Source organism: Sceloporus undulatus, chromosome 2, assembly GCF_019175285.1.
Source record: "Sceloporus undulatus isolate JIND9_A2432 ecotype Alabama chromosome 2, SceUnd_v1.1, whole genome shotgun sequence".
NCBI lineage: Eukaryota > Metazoa > Chordata > Lepidosauria > Squamata > Phrynosomatidae > Sceloporus > Sceloporus undulatus.
In genome coordinates this window covers 73,524,256-73,545,707 of record NC_056523.1, presented here as the reverse complement: position 1 = coordinate 73,545,707, position 21,452 = coordinate 73,524,256, and the positions used below count along the sequence as shown (strand labels likewise).

The following is a 21,452-nucleotide window of genomic DNA, read 5'->3' as shown; positions in this document are numbered from 1 at the left end:
CACAGAACAACCTAAATCTGTAAATTCATAGGTGACCACTCAGAGAGCTCTTCTTATCCACAGAAAATGAAACAGCCTCTTGTTAACCACTGCGGAATACAGGATGCTATACTAAATTATTACTTGGGATGATCCAACTGGTTGGTTGTAACATTCATGGCCTCTGCCACTGTCCCAAAGGGTATGGCTTATCAAGTTTAAAACACTGGACTTCCCATTTTCTTCATATTTTTTTCTCTTTTGTAGAGCCTGTGGATTGAACGCACCACTCTAACCCTGACACACAGTTTACCTGGGATCTCTCGGTGGTTTGAAGTAGAAAGAAGAGAACTGGTAATATGTTATACTTATTACTTCAGCAGTAAATGTATAGCAAAATAGATAACTAAAGGAAAAGAGTGATCAATTTTCTGCCAGTTGGGGCTCCACAGTTTAAAATAGAATTTTTAAAATGTGGTTTAGCTTTCATATAACCTGATGTTATAACTTAACTTCCGATTGCAAACGTCATCATAAGAATCATACTGGATGTCATGCATTCACAGCCAGTATGATATCTGTTGTGATTAGCAAGCTAAGTTTCATGGTTGATACACTGCCTTAAATAAACATGCTACAAATCACTGGTATATTTCAGATGAAAGGTAAGTGAGACTTCTTCAAGAAACCAAAATTAATTAAATAGGAAAGTGATAGTTCAAGAATCAGTATAGTACTGAAATACATTCTGTTGGTCTTATAGGTTGAAGTAAGCCCTTTGGAAAATGCCATTCAAGTAGTGGAGAACAAAAACCAGGAACTGAGGACACTGATAAGCCAGTACCAACACAAACAAATGCATGGAAACATCAATCTACTGAGTATGTGCCTGAATGGAGTTATTGATGCAGCTGTGAATGGTGGTATAGCACGCTATCAGGAGGTAAACTGATGTTCGTCATCATCTCTTTACAACTGTGGTTCTCAACCTTCCTAATGCCATGACCCTTTAATATAGTTCCTCATGTTGTGGTGATCCCCAGCCATAAAATTATTTTCATCTCGGTTCCTAAGACAATACAATCCTCCCTCCTAATTTGTGAACTTGGAATTCACAAATTTGATTATTTGCAAAGTCTGTCCTGATCCCTCGAATACCTGGAATAGTTTATCCAAGCATCAGAGGGGTCGGGAGAGAGCTCCAACGGCTCCTTCTACCTCCCCTGCCATGCTTGGATCATGGAGGGCGACTCCTGTGAAAGGGTCCTTCGACCCCCAAAGGGGTCACGACCCACAGGTTGAGAACTGCTGCTTTACAATATCATTTTTCCAGCTCTGTTGAATATTTAGGTATAACAACACAGGAAATGGTGTCAGATTTTTATAATGGTTGAAATAATTCAAATTAAACTTAGATATTATCTGAATTTTGTTTTGATCCACTTGAAACTAAACCAAATAATTAAACCAAATAATTATGATCAGCTGAAGCCACTCACACAAAAGAAGATTTGATTGGATATAATAATGATTTGTGGCACAAAGGATGGATTATAAAAAGAAAAGCTTATCACTATATTCTATCTTCTGTGGAAGATTCCAATCCAGGGTGAATTACCCCAGAAGCCTCAAAAATTCTCAGGCCCATTTATACCCCCTTGCTGGGGTAAGGTAAAGAATAGGTGGCACAAATGGAACTTTTAAACATGCTCTGATCCTTCAGAAAGTTGTCAGAATAGTTAAATAAAGGGCCTCTCCCTTTCTCCCTGGATTGGAAACAACATGGGAAAGGAGAGGGAACTAACAGCCCAAATAAATTTAAAAGTTAAGTTTTAATTACGTTATAGCTGGGAACTCCTTATCTCTGGGATGCTTATTGAGAAGGTGAAGGGTTCAGTTGCCTAGGTGTTGTTCTATACTTATTCTATATTCAGTAATGTAACTTTTTCAAAGGCATGCTGGCTGTCTATAAACAGCTCATACACACATGCCAATTTCTCCCACTGATACAACCCCCACAAAGATCAACATTCTGACCTAAACAGTTACAATGATTTGGAGGATTTCTGCTTAGTTAGACAAGTAGTCATGGTGTAAAATTCTTGGGGTACTTATGGAAATAATGCTTTTGTTTAGAAAGCCGTACTTCTGGTTGAACTTGTGTAACACAAAACTAAATAGTGTTGCGTAGAGTACATTTCTTTTGCTAATCACAAAGTGATGCTGATTTCCTTGCTAATGCTATGCGTATGTTCTAAAATATGTGTTAGGATGGAGGGGGGATGGTGACAACTGCTGAAGAATTGTCTTTGGTCTCACTAATTTTTAACATACCATATATACTTGACTATAAATTCACTTCATGTATAAGTTAAGGGCATGTTTAGGGCCTAAATTATGGATTTTGTTATCACCCGTGGCTAAGTCAAGGATAAAATATAGAGGCATGTAACAAAGCTATGAAAATAATGCCAAAAAACTTTAAAAATGCCAGCAGGTATCTGTTTGTGCTTTTTCAATCCAGGTATTCAAAAAGGTCAAAAGTAACGCCACTGTGAGATAGCAGAGGGGGTCAGTGCTTCTTTTAGGTGCTCCTGGGCTGGACTAAGCACTTGCTTTTTGACACTCTACTCAGAGAAAGGAGGTGGTTCCTTTTTTGACTCATGGATGTTGACCCAGGTTTTTTGGGTCAATATTTTAACTAGAATTTCTAGACTTATACATTAATATATACAGTAGCCATGGCCTTAAGGCTTCATTGGCCAGGTACTAGTTAAAGATCTACATTGATAACAACACATTCAAATTTGACCTACATTTCAGGGTTGTCTGTGCCTGTCAAAGAATCCTAAGATAGACTTTCCATCCTTTTTGTATTAATTTCTAAGGTTTCTTATTTCCCATAGCTAGGAAAACAAGAAAAGCTCTGAAAAATTCAGGACAAGGTCTGAAAAAATAATGTGGTTATAATGCTTAGCATTGTCATGAGAATTTACATCAAATTCATTATCTCTCTGATCTTGGGAAAAGAATGTCCAGCAATATGTCCCTTCAAGTCACCTGTCAACTTTTGACAACCACATGGATTTCATAGGTTTTTTTAGATATGAAATACTCAGATGTGGTTTTGCCAGTTTCTTCCTCTGAAATATAGCCTACAGCAACTAACATTCATTGATGATGTCCCATCCAAGTACTAACAAGAGCTGATCCTGTTTAGCTTCCAGAATCAGACAGGATCTGGTGCTTTAGATCAGTACCCTACAGCAATTGCTATGTCTAAGAAGGAAATGCCTCTGCTCTTTAAGATGGATTTTGGGCCCACAAATGAATAATGTAGCTAGGGACCAGTAACATCACCTTTATTTTGTTTTTCTTTTTTTTAAAAAAAATTGTTTCCTATTGTGAACTTTTTTAATATAAGAAAAGGTGAAGGTAAAATATGACCTGGGGAGAGAGGGGAAGTAAAAGAAAACAATATATGGTAAAATTGTTTAAATGTGTTTGATACTGTGGCTTCAGTGGGTCCTAGGGCTCAAAATTTATTACCTAAGCAATTAAAGCTGTGGTGCTTCAAGTGTGCGTAGAAAATAATGGTGTTTTGATGTTTCCCTGTGTAGTAAGACTACTATTAAGGCCTTATAGTTTCATGTGGTTATTAATCGCTTTACTGAGTTACTAAATAAAAGAATTGTCTTTCTTCCCCAGGCCTTTTTTGACAGAGAATATATCACGACTCACCCAGGAGATGCAGAAAAAATCACACAGCTGAAAGAGCTGATGCACGAACAGGTATCCCTGTATTTTAAAGAAGAATAAAGAATATTATTTCCTCAACAGTATATGCTGTTGGGCATCTGCATGCTGTATTGCTATCTGCATGCCATTTTCTTTTAAAGCTTAACTGTATTGCCATCTGCATGCCATTTTATTTTAAAGCTTAACATTATGATAGCCTTTTCTAATTTTTTTCACCAACACAACAAATAAGCAAATATCAGACAATGCAACACATAGGTTTCAAAAGAGGCACTTCTGATGATTTCACACAGATCAGAGATCTGCCTGAACATCACCAAGAGTAGGATTTTCATTGTATTTGTACTCATCTTATAGAATGCCTTTCCAACAAGAAGACATCGTTCTGTCTTGGTGTCTGCTGCATACTTTTGTTTTTAGGCAAGCATTGACTGAAAATAAAATTCCAGAAACTTTTTAAAATATATTTGTTGTATTCTATTATTATTTGTGCTTTGACTTCTTGTACACTATTCTTTATCTTTTGATGTGGAATAATTTATATATTACATAACAAGGAAATAAAAATAATATTGGAAACTGAATTACATATATTTAGAAACCATGAATGTGGAGCATTATTTATACCTTTTAAAAGCTGAATATATAAGCTTTGATTTTGCTTTTTTAATAGGTACATATCCTAGGAGTAGGTCTGGCAGTGCATGAGAAGTTTGTCCATCCAGAGATGCGTCCACTGCATAAGAAGCTGATAGATCAATTCCAGATGATGCGATCCAGTTTATACCATGTAAGTTGATAATCAAAATTTGGGTTGTTATTGTTTTTAACAGCTCACAACATTATTTTAAACTCTTTATGGCATATCCATAGAAAATGAAATGAGATTAATATGTATTTAATAAATTATCTGTAAGGAATCAGATATTTAGAAAGTTCTGGAGGAACAACTGAATTTCTCCTTTTTTTAGCCCCATACATGTAATTTGTATCTCACATCAGCCGGGTGGGGTGGGGGGCAAAAAATGAATCCTCAGGACTAGGACTTCACATTAAATGTGAGCCATCATTAGTGGGTTAAAACAACAACAACCCAGAATATAGTAACTTGTACCTTCAAGAAGAAATACTATCAAGGTTCTCAGGGGAGGTGATTTTCACTGGGAAAATGTGACAGAATGAAAGGGGGAAGAAATCACTGAGCAACAATCCTTCTAGACAATGCTTTTATTACAAAATTGCCTTGCCTGCTTCATAGAATGTTGCAGGCCATATGATGTCATCTGTTCCTTATAACCCTTCTAGGTTTCTTAAGCACTTTGTCCATCTTCTTTCTTTTCACACACACACAAAAAATCCATTAAGTAACAACTGTGAAAAAGCTGCGTAGTGTCTTCTAATTGGTGGCTCTTGGAGCTGTCCACCTAAAAGCACCTCTAGTTTTTCTTTTCTTTTTTCTGCCTCAGCAGCTGTATTCTATTTTGGGTATTTTAATTCCTCAAAAGAATCACAGTACAGTGCTTAATACGTAGTTCTGCCTTGAGCTAGAATGTTCTATAAAAGGGGTTATAAATAAAATTGTGCTTTTAACCTTATAATAGAAGAGCAGAGATAAATTATGCAGTAATGGAAATCTGTATTATATGAAGGCTTGCATCCAGACTTGCCATGTAAACTTAGCACTTCCTAAATTGGAGAATATTCTCAACTAATTGCCCTATATGTTCTTGTCCGAGTATTAATGGCTGATTATTAATTAAGACCAATGAATTCCTGGCAAATAATAATGTATGGAAGGAAATTATATTGTATGATGTAGAGAATGAACTACTAAATTACATTTTAATTATTTGTCAACATGTAAAACAGAAAACAGAGGACTAATTACTCCTCTGTATCATGTGTTTCCTCATTAGTCCTGTTTTCATATCCTGGTCCTTTGAAATTCAGCGCTAAAAAAATAAGAGCCATTCAGAAGAAAGAAAAGTTGTTATTTCTGTTGTTTTTCAATTTATGATAAGTATCTCTTCATCTGTATCTCATGTGGAGTCATTGATGCTGGAACCAGATGAAATATTGCTCTTTCTCAGATTCTGACATTCCCCCAAATATGGGGGAATCTTGAACTTCAGGCTGACTTCAAAAAGAGGAAAGGGTCCAGTTTTAAGATCATTTTTACAAATATACTTGCATGCAATGCTGATTTCATAAACAATGTTTATATTTCCTTCCATATCCCAATGAGCATCTAGCACTTAATATCTGTTGCAGGAATTGCCTACTTTGGATAAGCTAAGCCCAGCCTGCTCAGGTACCAGCACACCACGTGGCAATATGCTCGTATCACATAGCCCTATGAGTCCAGAGAGCATCAAATTAGTACATCGACACAGGTATTTTTTTAAAACATCTCTTCATAATGAATAATTTGCCTACCACCTTTTCTGATGCAGTCTATGGTGGAGTAACTCATTTTGCTGCTGGATACAGATGGTGGTTAAAGTTATAGGAATAATGTAACCCAGTATTTTACTTTAAATTTAGTAATTAATTCTTTGTACTCGGGTGGTGGTTTTACATTGTTTTTTGCTGAATATCTGTGGACATTCCATGTGGACAGCTCATATTCTGAAGTTTTCATTTTTTTTGTAATGACGTATAGACTAGCTTGCAATCTGACAGGTTTAGATAGTTGATTGGGATTGGGATGATTTTGCTTGATGTTCTTGTAGTTACAACATCAATTCTTACTGATGTTCAGTAGAGCTTTTTCTCTTTTTAATTCTAACAAAATGTTTGTTGTAGAAGCAGCCTTCTTTCTATTAAGATGTAGTGAACATGTAAACATTCTATTTAGAGTAGAGATAGGCATTGGAGAGACAGCTCTGGGTCAGGAAGGGTCTGGGAGGAGGAGGAACAGGTGCGTGCCCATTTCCCCTCTTCCCCCCCACAGGCCCTGTTTGACCCCCAGCTGTCTCTCAGAGACAGCTGGAAGCTGGGGGAAGGGCAGGAGGAGATGGAGCAACAGTGCACACCCATGGCCCCCCTCCTGAACCTTCCCCAGCGTCTAGCTATCTCTCAGAGACAGTTGGAGGCTAGGGAAATGGCGGGGGAGGGGGAGAAGTCCCACCCCAGAAGCCTCGCCTCTGGAGGGCAGAAGCCTCTTGACAGCTAACTTAATATTTGGTCAGATTTTGAATATCTTTAACATATTTGAGAGTAACTGAAAATATACAAAAAATTAAATGAAATGCAGGGTTTTTTTTGTACATGTTTAATTTATAAGTTTGCTGACTAAAACAAAGAGAAAGTATTACTTTATCTTTTTATTCTGTGTTCTCTATAGCCCACTGAATATGCTGGGGACAGTGCGACACTCATCATCATCTCTTTCTTCCCATACATCAAGTGAAACAGGAAATCTGGTTATACTTACAGACAGTTCTGTTGGAGAAACAGGAGAGGAAATGTACCATATGCAGGTAAAGCTGTCATATAACAAAAGTCAATTACAGAAAAATATGCAACATTCTATACTCTCCAACTGTCCAGATTTGGCAAGGGCAGTCCCAATTAATCTTCTGTCATCCAACTTTTTCAGCTACTTTTAAAATGTCCCAGTTTCTCTCTCCTCCTCCCACTTTCCCCGTCATTCCTTGCTTACTTCAGTGTCTACAAACTGATCTTAAAGTGCCAAAGTAGTTTGTATTAAATTGACTTACAGTCTGTGCAGACCACCCCATCTGCACCAGATTGGGGCCACAGCAACTATCTGGCCTTTCCAGGGTGCAAAAAGGAGCCACAAAAAGCTGCTCCTTTTTGCGTCCTGGAAAGGGCACAATACCCATGGCACCACGGCTTTAAGGTAATCCTTTGGTGATGCATCATGTGGATGTAGTGTCAGAGGAGTGCTGTGATGCTGCATGCCGTGGGGAGCCGTGTATGGCAACACACTGCCATGGGAGCGGAGTCGGTGTGCGTCGTATGGATGCCATGCCCCAACTCCGCCCCCAGGCTGGCTTTAATGGCTGGTCTGCATAGCCCCTTAATGTAGGAAGTGGATAGAATGTAGTAGAATCTCGCCTTTCCCCTGAGGCTGCAAAGTGTTTCAGTCTCTCCAAGCTTATCTTCTCTCTTCCTCTTTAATACCTTCTGCCACCTTGACCATACTTTGATGTTGGTTGGCCACATTTCTCAGTTTTTATCAGTGAAGCATTGATGGGTAGAACATTCCGGATAACTGTAGGTTAAATAAGATCTTCCTCTGGATGGTCCTGATAAGCAGTCAGCAAAGTTGGTTATTTCCCTCATGCCATCAAACACTGTAGGAGTCTCAAAGCCTTAGTTTCTTTTCAATTAATACATTTGAATCCTGCTCCTTCACTTAGGTTTTAATTTTCAGCCTTCACTATCAAAACTTGATAAGACTAGATTCAGAAATGAAAGAGATTCAGAAGAAAAGAAAAAAGGTAAAGGAAGAAGAGGGAAATTCTGGATCTTTAATATCGGGGCAGTACAGACCACCCCTTTCAGGGCGGTCTGTAAGCACCTGTTTTTGGTCCACAGCCTTACCATAGCAACCAAACCGCCCAGCAATGCTGCAGACCAAAAAAGGAGCCGCCAAGAACAGCTCGTTTTTGGGATGTCATAAGGGCTGCCCTTACAGTGTCTCTTTCTTTGCATGACGTGTGGGTGCTGTGATGTCCACATATCATGCACATGCCCTCAGTGTGTGTGGGGCAGTGCTGTAATTGCACCATCCACACGTAGTCGGGCTTGGGACCGTGCAGTTGATGTGTGGTCCCAAGCCCTACTATCACTGCCGGGATGTTGCATCCTGGCAGTGTGTACTGGGCCTTTATTAGAGAAGAGGAGAAAAACAGCTGTGGAGAGGCAAGCTGTTGAAATGACAGTGCTGATTGCACCTCAGTGGATCATGGCCAGAGATAATTAATGAAATCCAGATGACCACATATCAGTGTTTCTCTGAGGTGTTACCAGAAAAATCTTTGAAAATAACTTTTATAACCAAAAGCAACAGTGATTCAGAATTCTCTTCCCAAAAATTACTAAAAAAATAAAATAAAAGGTTCCAGCCACATCCAAAAACTGGACAGGGAGGCACCAGCCCTTTAAAAAGTGAACAAATCTAGAAAGAGGGCTAAAAATGGGGGGAAAGGAGTAATCTGCAAATAAAAGGTCAGGTCCTCTGCAGTTTAATGTAAACAAACAGCAAACCTAATTTCAGTTTGCCATATTGAAAGTTATCATTCCTCAAAGTGGGGATGAGCTAGCCCAATCAGCATCTCCCAGCAAAAAAAGGGACAGAGAGAGACATGAGCACAGTTTGAGCAACAGCTGCAAGTTGCAGGGCAGGAGCAGGCAAGACAAGAAGCAGACCAAACAAGGAATATGCCTTCTCAAGATTCTTTTCTGTCATTCCTAACATGTGTAATGGCAAATAGTCAACCAGTGCCCAAAATACCAGAATAGATTCAGCTACACAATTCATTATTAATGCAGGATAATAGTGCAGATTTAAGGGATCATATTATCAATGGAAGAAGAAAATTTCAAGAATACAGACTGGTTCTACATTTCTTCAAGAGAGGAAAGAGGAGAAAAACTGTGTTCAGTTAACAACTGTGATTTGGCACCTATGGTACAAATTATATGAACCTAGAAAATAATCTAATAAAAAGCAAGCAAATGTTTAAACCTAAGCCTAAAACCCTTGGACTTTGACCTTGATTATATCAATGTTGATTTGTATCAAGTCTTCATTAATGCTAAGCATTCAAATTTAATCGCCAGTGTATGTTTGGTCTTGTTCACAGGCAAGTCCTTCCACTTCAAGCCTCAGCTCTACCCATTCTGCACCATCCCAGATGATTAATTCTGCACCTCCTAGTGCACGAGGTAAGAATGAGATGCTTGGAATAGATTCAGTGCATAGACTTCTACAAATGGCTGAGATATTGTTGACATGCTTCTTATTAAGTGAGCAATAGTGTTATTATTAGAATGATGAATTCTAAAACATATCTTTGACTACTCTCCAAAGTATGCTGTCATCTTTCAGAACACTTTGGCCTGTTGTAAAATATTTTCTAAGGAAATATAACTGTGTTTCCAGTGGGGTTCTCCCCAAAGTTGAGCCTATCTACTCACAAATGCAAATAGGGGAATTAATTACTTTCATTTCTTTTGTAATTTGGGACATAATACTGAAAATAATGATGACATGACAAGAGTAAATATCAGGCATGCCTACATCAAGAAAAAAGTGGAATTTCTAGTGTGAAAACTGAGAACTTATGTTAAAGAATACAAAAGTCATCATTTAATCTTTATTACAAACGAGCAACAGGAGAGGAAAAAAGACCTGAAATACCTTTCACTATTCAGTCTTCCTGATGTATAAAGGTAGCTATACTGTACTAATGGTTTATTCAGAAATCCTAAGGATTATTTTTCAGCAGTGGTCCATCTATGAATGGATGCCACATTTTTGTCTAGAGTCCCTAAAAATGAATGCTGTCAGTTTGTTTATGCTACAAAGCCACAAGACTGCACCCTCTGGATGTTTTGAGTCTGTTCCATGAAAGTCAAAGTATACATAGTAGCAATGAGACAATGAGAGCAATTACAGCTAAGTGCAGGAACACACGCTTTGCATGCAAATACACCAAGTTAAACCTATATCACATCTAATTTTTGCAGGTTTTTTTAATTGTTAGGTTTCAGGAAGGGAAAGTACTGGCGCTTAAAACTCTAGAGAGCTGCTGCCAGTCAAAATAGGAAATGGTGGATTAGATGAATCAGTGTTCCACCACATTACATAGCAGCTTCATATGCACCAGATCACTTCTGGAAAGAATTAATGGCCTCAATCCAATATCTCTTCAGCATAACATAAATATCCACATGTGGACCTATGCTATGCAGAGCTATATACCTTCCCTCAATTTACTGGAAAGCTCTTGAAGCCCTCTCTGTAGCTAGCTGCACAGTGATTATGTAAGTGTTGAGACCCCCTCAGAGGACCTTCACACATCTCACCACTGATGTCATCATTGTGTGTCTGGCTATGGAGAGGTAGCCAGATGCTTCTCCTATCCTGTCTTCCAAAGCATGGAATAACTGTGCAAAGCAGCTTCAAGGACTTTATGGTAAGTTGAGGGAAGGGGATTTGGGTGCTGCAGAGGGAGGAAGGGAGTACTAACCCCTGTGGGATCTGAAAAGGACATCCATATGCATGAGGGCCAGATACATGTTTGTATGTTCCTAACACTGTTCCATCCAATATGTGGCACAGGGATACCCTGACTTACTAATCATGGTATTATGCACTGGAAGCAATAGTCAAAGCCAGATGTTAGACATGTTTTTTTTTACATTTTTCATCATTATTATTATTATTATTATGCTTTGTTTATATAGTGTTGTAGATTTGCACAGCGCTGTACATACAAACAATAAAATAGATAAGAGTAAACCTGCCCATGGCATACAATCTAAGAAATAATAGCATAATACATATAAATAATACATAACAATACAGGAAAGGGTTCAATGAAACAGGCAACATTACTAGTCAAGGAAGTGAATTGATCTGCTAAATGTAGAATCACAGTCACAGAAAGAAAAAGGCTACTGTAGGTGTTTAAGGTGGAATCACATGAATATTTAAGTTTTGCCAAACAAGCCAGCTGTGATGGAGTTGTGTGGAGCTAGAATAACTCTTTTCCAGCCATTTATCCACTTGAAATTGCCATCCTCCATTTTGTTTTTCTTAGATGGAGGGGACTACATCTTTTATTTTTGGAGGAGAGAGGCATTTAAAAAAAATAATTGAATGGAAAGGAAAGACTTAAACAATTCCCTTCCACTGGACCTCTATTCAGTTTGGAAATACCCATTGCTGCCCTACCTAGCAGTTGAGGGGAATCATAAGAGAACTACATGTAATTTGTAGTTGTACTCCTGCTTTTAACTGTTGTTCTCTGTCAAACTCACATATATATCGTGCCAGTCTTTTAATGTAATGCAGAGGGTAGAATTTCCAGGAATGAATGAAAAAGAGTCAAGAAGTTCTCCATAGCCTGTAAAGAATATCTGCTTGCCAGGCAAAGATACTGAAATGTAAACACACAAATGCTGGGAACTTCTTATTGTCCAGTGACACTGTTTGGAAATGCATACATACTTCCATGCTGAATAGGGGAATTGCTAGTGCTCTGTCTGTGGAGCACCAGCTCCAACCCTATTCCCCAGGGCCTGAGTAACTGTTGGTGCCAATGGGAGGACATTTTTCCTCTCAAAGAAATTGCTACCCAAGAATCAGCTTCAAGGAAATATTGCATATTGCAGTGCTCCTGAATTAGTCCCTTATTTCATAGTAATTAGGCATAGGGAAAAAACTTGGCATTTGTGCCAATGAGTGTTTTTGCTAATTTTAATTGGTATACCAGGGTATCATTACTGAAGGGAAAGTTAACTGTTCCTTCATTACATATTGTGCTGTCCCCTACTCCCATTTCTCCCCATCTCCACATGGCAATTAAACTGAGTGATGTCAAGGAAAGGGTTTTGCTAAGTTTAATTTCATGGGATGGTAGTATTTTTCTTCAAGAAAAGAAAGTAAGGGAAATATGTTGAGCTGGGAAATATGCATCCTTCCCTATATTATTGAATTTCAATTCCTATCAGCTCCAGCCATCCTAGTCAGTGCCAAGGGATGAAAGAAATAATTAATATGATTTCACCACCCCAATTTAAACAATTTGGGGGGGGGGGGAATTGCCAAGTATCCCAGGTGTGTATCTGTTAGATCCTTTAATGTGTAAGTGTGAGAGAGATAGATACTAGTATGTATGCTCTGTATTGGGGCACTTGGAGAAATATTACTTACATGGAGCTACCTGATCACCTCTGTTTCGGTCTTCCTCTTTGCATTTTCATGCATATGTGTTGAGATTTGAGGGGAACATCATAGGGCCCTACTATTATGTACAGGTACTTCTGTCAAGTCTCCTTCCAAGGAGGTTATCAGATTGCTGCTCTATTTTTTTCTTATCAATTTTCTTACTAATTTCTTAATTATTCCTTGGTGGGAGAGGACACCAAAAAAAAAACACACACCAGAATTTGTGCACTGTTGTACTTATTTTTCCCCCCCCAAATGGGTGTATTTTTATATACATTTTAGCAATGTATGCATTTATCCCACTGGATAAAGCTTTGTCATGTGTATTTTTCAAAAGTGCATGTTTGTGCATATTTTTAAATATGTACATTTTTGTTGGTGGAATAGAATTGATAGAATGTGAGGATAGCACTCTGGGGAGTGTAGCTTTTGGTTCTGGCTACGTTCTGTTCCACATTTTCGTCTAGGGAGTGTAAATTTGGCAAGTTGTATCAAAACATGGACCTGATGGTATTTTGAACCATCCCTATACAACATATGGAGAAACAGTGCCACAATCTGCAGAAAGAATTATCCTCCCTCACATTCTGCAGCCTCTTTCCCTTTCTCTTTCCAGAATCCCACTGCTTCCTTCATGCAGCTCTGTCCATACTCCATTCTTCCTCGCTCTGATCCTCACCTTCTTGTTCCTCCTTTCAAGTCTCTGTCTCCATTCCTATTCTACTTCTGTGTCACCTTTTTTTTTAATGCTCTTCCTCCTCTGCCCATCTTCCTAGCCTTCCATCTAGCATTATGAATCTCTTCCCCACAGAACTGTGTACAATTTTATTTATTTCATTCTGAAGTTAAGCTATGTACATGTGGTAAAGGGAAGCAGATGTAGGAAGTGAAATTGTGCATATTTTGAAACAAGATGTGATGTGGATGGGATGTGGAAAACTAATAGAGTACAACTCCCCTCCCCCAGGTCACTGTTTACCCTTGTCTTGCTTCTGGATTAGTCCTGTCAGATTTTTAATATTCAATTTTGGTGCAAACTCTGCCATATTTAAGGAGATGTGTGCATGCATGTGTGGTGGCAATCTCAGGAAAACGTCTACTAGCTGCTCTCCTTTATTATATTCTTTCATATCATTGCAAACTAGTTGTAACTGAAGAACTACTGCTTTGGGATTATCATCATCAGTTTGCACATTAACTGAAGAATTTATTCTCTTTCATCTGATCAAATATGAAATTAATTGGCTGGTTTAGCCTTTTTTGAAATTTAAATAAATTCTGTTAACTTCTCAATTTGCATGTATATATGAATTCTATGCAGTTTGTGTCCTGTCTATGGTCTACAGCACAAGCCTTTTAATTGTCTGGCAGTGCCACTGTGGTACAAGCCTTTTAATTGCCTGGCAATGCCACTGCAGTACAGTGTGCACCCAGAAAACAATAACTGCAAGCAAACTGCTCTATCACCAGTGGGTAATGTTTCCCACTCAGTCATAAGAACTTTTCCTTTTCTAAATGAGCCTTTTTTTTCTGATCATTCCATTCATTCATTCATTCAGACTTTTGCCATGCAGTATAGATATAGCAGTTTTTAATGTATCAGGTAGACTGAGGTGCAAATCATGGTACTGTGTGTAGGTAGTTCTACTGGGTTCTAGTGGGAAGCAGTTATAATCAAAGCTTAATAAATGTATTAAATGAGACGGAATGGAATAAATGAGGGGGAAATGGGTATGTGTATATATTACTTTAGGCTCCAGTATGTCACCTCATTAGAGAAATCTATGAAGTGTGCATTTTGGGGAGGAATAATATAGTATGTTGATACTTGTAGCATTTCACAGCTGTCAAATGTGTAGCTTTCTTAGCTGTCATTCCACTTGCTGGGAGCTCCATTTCTGTGATCACCACTGCTGTTTGGTAGACATGTAAAAGAATATTTACAAATTTTCTCTTCACTGATGAGAAAAGATGTCTTGATGTGCAAAACAAATTGTTAGTCACCATGGGATTTACTCCCATTGTATTTTGGGCAAAGCCCAGTGTTTTCTATGTAAAAACAACATATTGTCAGCAGAGTGTTCTGGCGGGAGGGGGGGGGAATTCTTGAAGTTTTCTTTTTACAGTCCTGAAAAGAAAAAAATTGCAAATATTCTCATAATCCAATTCAGGAGGGGAAAAAGTTTTGAAAGGTTTAGTTCTCACAAGCAAGAATGAAATAAATTAAGATGTATATGTCTAATGCTTAGAAACTAATGGGGTGATTTATATTAATGAAAAATCAGTCACTATGTCATACAGGATTGCTAACTGATATCCATGAGTTAACTAACACAATGTGAAATGACAAAAAAAGAGATTTTAACATTGTACTTGAACATACACTGTCATATGTTCTTATGATTTCTATCCCTACTGTTTCTGCTAAATTTCAAAATATTGTTATTTATTCTCAGACTGTTTTCTTAAAACAAATGAGAAACAACGTGAAATTCTATTAATTTTCAGGTAAAATAAAATTTAAAACTTCAGTGTGGAATGAAATTGGTTAACATAAACTAAGCCTTGTGGTGCTGAAAATAGCATGGTTTTTTTATTTATGTAGATTCAATGGTCTTTATACAACGAAAATGAGAGATTGATAAGCATTGATGCTGAAGCAAGGTGCAGTGCAACATTCACATTCCAAGCTCTGCCAATGTGCCTCAATCCTTTTATATTTATTCATATTCTTTTTAATTTAGTGCTGATGAAAGGTGCTGGATTGACAACACTGGAGGCTGAAGCCCTCTATTTATCCACAGAACAGATACAGCATGGGCGGCAGCAGTGCAAGCTTCCCCACACTGCCCCCACCAATGTGCCTCATCTTTGTCCTGGAGGGACTACCTCTAGAGGTGAGAGGATAGATTGGTCTCTATGACTCATTCAGTCCTTGGCCTTTCTGTTCAGCTTGCCAGCAAAGTTATCAGCTTGTGATGGCATACTTAGACTCCCATCAGTCATGAAATATACCAACTTTACCAGCATGTTTCACGGAACATATTTAAGCATCAGTAGATTCTACAGTGATTTTTGGAAGTTATCATAGAATCTTGACTTACTGGATGGTGACTAGGCTAGAAGTGAAAAATAATCTGACAGTTGCTGGACCTTTCCAGTTTGGTTTTATTTCAGTCAGCGCCATGATTTCCAACTAAATCTCCAAGATACATGATGTTTTCACGAACAGAGATCCGTGATGGTTGATCCAACTAGAATTTGAATGTGTAAGAAAATCTCCCACTCATAATGTATATAGCTGTCTTGTAAAGTATAAAAGTAATAGTGAATAACATAGCTGAGATTTTTATGTCATTTATAATAGAACTCCATGATATTTAATATTAATGAAATTAATTAGCACAATGCTGAAATATTATGATGTACTAAATAAGTAAAATATATATAGTTCCATTATAATAAATATTTTCACATAGGCTCAAAGATACATCTTGGGACTCTGCTCCATGGATAAGCAAGACGTACCTGCATTTTTCAAAGCCACTCCAATTAATCTTCCTGTGGGCCCTCCTTATCCGAAGACTTGCCATCAGCAGATTTGAGCATCTGTGGATGGCAAGCCCATATTGTCCCCAATGGCAGCATGGATGCAGCCACCCCACCACTGGGGACAGAAGTCCCTCCCTCCCTCCTCTTCCTTTTCTTTCCCTCCCTCCCTCCCTCCCTCCTTCCTTTCCTGCCCTCCTTTTTCCCCTCTCTGCCCTGGTTTGGCTTTTGGGAGCAGAGTCTGGCTCCCAGTCAGCTGGAGTGGGGGCCAGGGCTGGGGCTTGAGTCTCCTCTGGGCCCTGAGACACAAGCCACAGCACCTAGCCCTGGGATTTGGGTATCTGCAGGAGGATCCGGAATGGATCCCCCACAGATACCAAGGGCCCACAGTATTAGCAAATATTGTAAATCCAAGAATCACACATCATTCTCTTTTCTTAAGTACACTCACTTCTCAATTGCTGATCTTATATGTAGCCATACCCATGTGTCTGAGAACTGAGTTTAGATTACAAATCAGATCATCAGAGCTCAAAAAACTACCAGTTGGTTCTGAATCACAGCATTACGATAAAATAATCCAGAATAAAGTTACCATCAGTGCTGTGATACAATATCAATCATGTTTCCGAAAGTTTAATTTTTTAGCTGCCTAAATTTAAATACACAAATTGACTGCTGTTTTGAATTTGTGAAGAACACATTGTTTCTGGAGTGTATTGCTAATAGGGCTAGGGACAGTTTAGGCTTCATTCCACTGATGTGTTTGTTGCATGAATATAATAAAGTGCAAAGGAGCAATGTTTTTCCAAAAGTATTAAATTTATACCAAAAAGTCAGTATATATTTTTTCGTTAGATTATGTATACGAGATTTTTCAACCTTGAGTTAGAATGCAAAAGCCTTAGAAGTAATTGAAACAAACAGATGCACACACAGACACATGCGCACATACTTTAAGGTTCTGTTTGGATATGTTTGGTGCATTTTGAAGACAGCTCCCTCCTGTGTGCTCACAGTGGGAGCTGTCAGGTCATTTTGTTGCTCTATTCAGAGTTCTCTTTTTTACGTTTCATTGACAGCAAGTCACAGCTATTTAATCAGCACTGTACAATAACATTTAAATGCCAAGATTTGTATTTAAAATTAGCTCTCAGAAGGTTTCAGCAAAGCTAAAATCAATTTATTTTTGTGCTACAATCAAATTATTTAGGATATGAGTGGTATAAATATGTCCAGCACAATCTGCTGTTTACTTAATGAGTCCCATTGTATTCAGTGGTGTTTCTTGCCAAGTAACTGTGTACTAGATTGCAACCTTAAGCCTAAATCTACGTGCTACTCCTAACTAAGGGTAGACCCATTGAATAAATGGGAAATTAATAAGAACAGAGATTATTCACTAGGTCTACTCTAGTTAGGAATGGGAATTGGATTTAGGCTTTAATATAAGAGCTGACCTGGTATAGCAGTTTGACCATTGGACTATGGCCCAAAACAGACAGGCCCAAAGGAGTGGAACGAGGCCACACAACAAGCAAACCTAATATTAGCATCTGCATAATGGAGCCGAAATTTGAACAGAGTTGGTTTGATTTAAATGACAAATGAGGAAGATTCTATTTCAGAATCATTTTTCGCAAAAGTAAGTTCTGTTTTCATAAAACCTTAATACATAGTCAAAGATTAGACTTCACTAGAAGGCAGAGTAAGCAGTTATTCTGAATTGTTTTCAGATTAATTTTGAGTTGATCAATAATGGAATCCCTTGCATTTGTATTCAGACTCATTCTCCTCTGATCTACTCTGTTTCCCCAGACTCTCTGTTCATTTACACTTAGAAAGAGGCAAGACCTTCAGAGAGAGGGTGTGCATGCACTTCCTATGCACTACCTATAGAACAGGACTGATCATCTTAGCACATATCTCCATAAACTTCTGTTACCCTATTTAGACTGGCCCTTTTATATCAGAGGTCTAGGAACCCCAGTTCTTACTCCAGTGTTCAAATAGAGTGGTGTAATTTGAACTTCTGAATAATAAACCACACAGACCATCTTAGGTCCAAAGCACACTGCAGAAATAATCCAGTTTGAGACCGCTTTAACTGACCTGGCTCAGTGCTAGGGGATTCTGGGAATTGCACTGATGTGGCATTTCTATAAAAACAAAACGAGGAAATTCTTGCTACTTCCCTCTCTCTTTTGTAGCACCCTTTGCCCCCTAAATATAGCCCAGAGGGTTGAAAAATATCTGAAACACTACAGTAGTGGCCCAGGGGTGAAAGATGACGGTGAAATTTGAGGAAATTATCTTCTTCTCTGCCCAGTTTCAGTAATGGAAGTCTCCTTTAGATCAACAGGCATTTTATTCAAAGAAAGTTCACATTAGACATACTACATAGTAACAAACCAGTTAAAATCTTTTTAGTCCATCTGTGAGTAGGGAGTAAACTCAGTATTCTTCAGTGTAATTCATTGCTTCTGAATGAAGAGAAATGTCACTTGGGAATTTGATCAACTACTGGAGGAAATAAAATGGCTTACTCAAAAACCTAAGTTATATAGATGCAAGAACACATCTTTCATATTCATGTTATCACTCAAATCTCAGGCATTGTAGGATGAGCAAAATCAATTTAATTTTAAAAAATCAGGTTGTTACAACAATTTCATATTCAGCTAAATAAAAAGAAAATAACTTAAATGTCTGGAAGAAACCATGCTATAACAAAACTTGTATAAAAGTCAGAGCATACACTAATGTACAGATAAAAAGTTCTGGAAACTTTGAAGCCATGGGGAGAATATGTTTTGGGGTGAGGTGATAGCAAAAATTAAATCAGGGGGTGGTATAAAACTAAATAATACTTATATTCACATGAATATTATCCTACCTTAGCAACATTTAATGCTTCAATCATAACTTAAGTTATAACTCAATCATAAGATATCAATTCCTTAGTTTTGTACAACCAAAGTTGTTAATATGCCCTAAACTAAATAGAGAGCAGCAATCTGCTGCCACTGTGTCACCTAAAGCACATGTATCTTAATGTTTGCCATCTGAAAAACAGGGAGGAAATAAAAACACAAGCCACAAGTTTTGTAATAAAACTAAGCATGTTTGTGTTTTTTTTTGGGGGGGGGGGGAGCCTGTTGCAGTTATAGTCCAAAGGAATAGTCTGGCAACATATTTTTATTGAAAGTTTAACTCAGCTCTGAAAATACAGTTGGTAATATTTAACAATATATTATAATAAAAATAAATCCTCTGTACACTTCTGTTACGGAGATGGCAATGCCATTAGAAATGTAGTTTGGTGTGGGTGGTATTTGAGGATGCCTCATGGCTTCCACAATCACTTTTTCCACTCAATATAATTTTGTGTGGGCTGTCTGGGCAGCAGCATAGCAGACTGTCCTTCCACACTGTTTTGAAATTTTTGTTGATTCTCTTTTCCCATGTATAGTAGTTGTTCCTTAGTCTTGCATATATTGCACACATTGCACACAGTGTTGTTCCAAAATGGTACCTATGCATCTCTTTTCTGGCATGGTATTTGGGGCCTGTGGATCTTTCTTTTCAATTTGTATGGGATAAGAAACTGCAGAACTTTTTATCTTTATTTTTTTTGCTGAAGAAAAATACCTCCAATGCCAAATTATTCAAACTACCCCTACCTCCCATGACAGAGAGAACTGGTGCTTATTAAAGAGATGGAAAAGGCAAAACCTCCCTTACCATCTCCTATTGTACTCAGAGTGCCACAGTCCCCATTTCAATTAATGCATATGTGCATGCGCACAGGCACACACACACACACACACACACACACACGGAAATAAGTGAAGAATAGAATCTTATATTTGAAAATATAAGAAAAATTGTGTAAGCCAACAGGTGCTTGCGGAGGGAGGACAAATTACTTTTCCTATGCATATCCTTAAATATGTAGACTTTCACAAGCACAGTGTTTTCTTAGAAGTACCCTCCCTGTGTTCAGTATAGCGTACCCCCAATTAAGTGTACATAGGATACATTGCAAGTAGCTTTTATCTTTCCTGAGAAGGCTCAGCAACAAAAGCTGTCCTAATATTTCTTAGGCCTCATTCCCACTTACATTTAAACTGGTTTGGGATTCGCCTTCGCTCTGTGTTGGTGAATCGACTCCAAAAGGTCTGTCGTTCCCACTATGAAAGTGGGTCTTTTCATTATGTCCTTGTGATCACAGTTTTTTTTTTTGGCATGATTGTTGTTCCCACTAGTTTGCACTGCTTCAAAATGCATGTCAATCATCTGTGCATCATCAGTGACACAAGCGGCAGCCCAGGTGCTGGGTGGGGAGAGGGCCTCTTGGCTGGGCATCACTCAGAAGGTGCTTCCCCAAAAGAGGTGCTCAGGAGCACAGTGATAAAAACCTGAAAGGGCTCCATGGCATTTATAGATTTTTTTAAAATAAATAAATTGATCAAAGATTCAATTTGCTGGTTGTGCAACTACTTGCCTTTGCAAGTTGTTGCAAAATCAATGAATCAAATCTTCTATTAATTTTATTTTTTTTAAAAAATGCACTCATAGGTCACACCACAATCACAATGGCAGTGCTGAGAGAAGGGAGGAATGGTGGATTTACCAAAAACTGAAGTGGGATGGTAAACACCACTCTGTCATTAGTCTCTCACCTCCAGAATGATTGTGATTCAGATCCATCGTTCCCACTTGTTGAACATGCTCTGGAATTGATTCTTTCAAAAGAACCACCAAATAACTAGTGTCAGAAAAGAGCAGGTTTTGTTTTGTTTTGTTTTGTTTTGTTTTGTTTGTTTGTTTGTGTGTTTTTTTGTTGCCTTGCTTCATCATGATTGAAACCGATCACAGTACGATCGGAACTGGTTTCAAATGGGAATGACAGTCATATAAACCAATCCGCAATTCACTTTAAAGTATAGTGGGAACGAGCCCTTAGTCTGTAATCATTTAGTACGTTTGTGATTGATATTTCATAGGAGGCTCAACTGCATAGGAGTCTTGGTGGTCTAATTTTGCCTGGTTATTTCAGAGATGCTCCACCACCACCACTGGGTTCCAGGGTTCATGGACATGAGAATGCAAAATCTCCAGAGTGCATTTTGTCTTTTCTCTTGGCATGGGAAAAATAAGTTCCAACTTTAGGAAGAGATAAAACGGACTGTAGCAGAATTCATGAAGACCTAGCTTTATCTCATTGTCATTA

The 21,452-nt window shown here is 38.2% G+C and overlaps 1 protein-coding gene across 1 annotated transcript in view; it reads left to right on the top strand.

The window, feature by feature from the left end:
* DOCK3 (dedicator of cytokinesis 3) overlaps positions 1–21,452 on the top strand; it is a 294,107-nt gene that overhangs the window by 249,040 nt on the left and 23,615 nt on the right. The window contains 7 exon segments of the mRNA XM_042447484.1: positions 247–333; positions 743–922; positions 3,688–3,771; positions 4,412–4,528; positions 6,010–6,131; positions 7,085–7,220; positions 9,576–9,657. Coding sequence (XP_042303418.1) covers positions 247–333; positions 743–922; positions 3,688–3,771; positions 4,412–4,528; positions 6,010–6,131; positions 7,085–7,220; positions 9,576–9,657 — 808 coding nt within the window.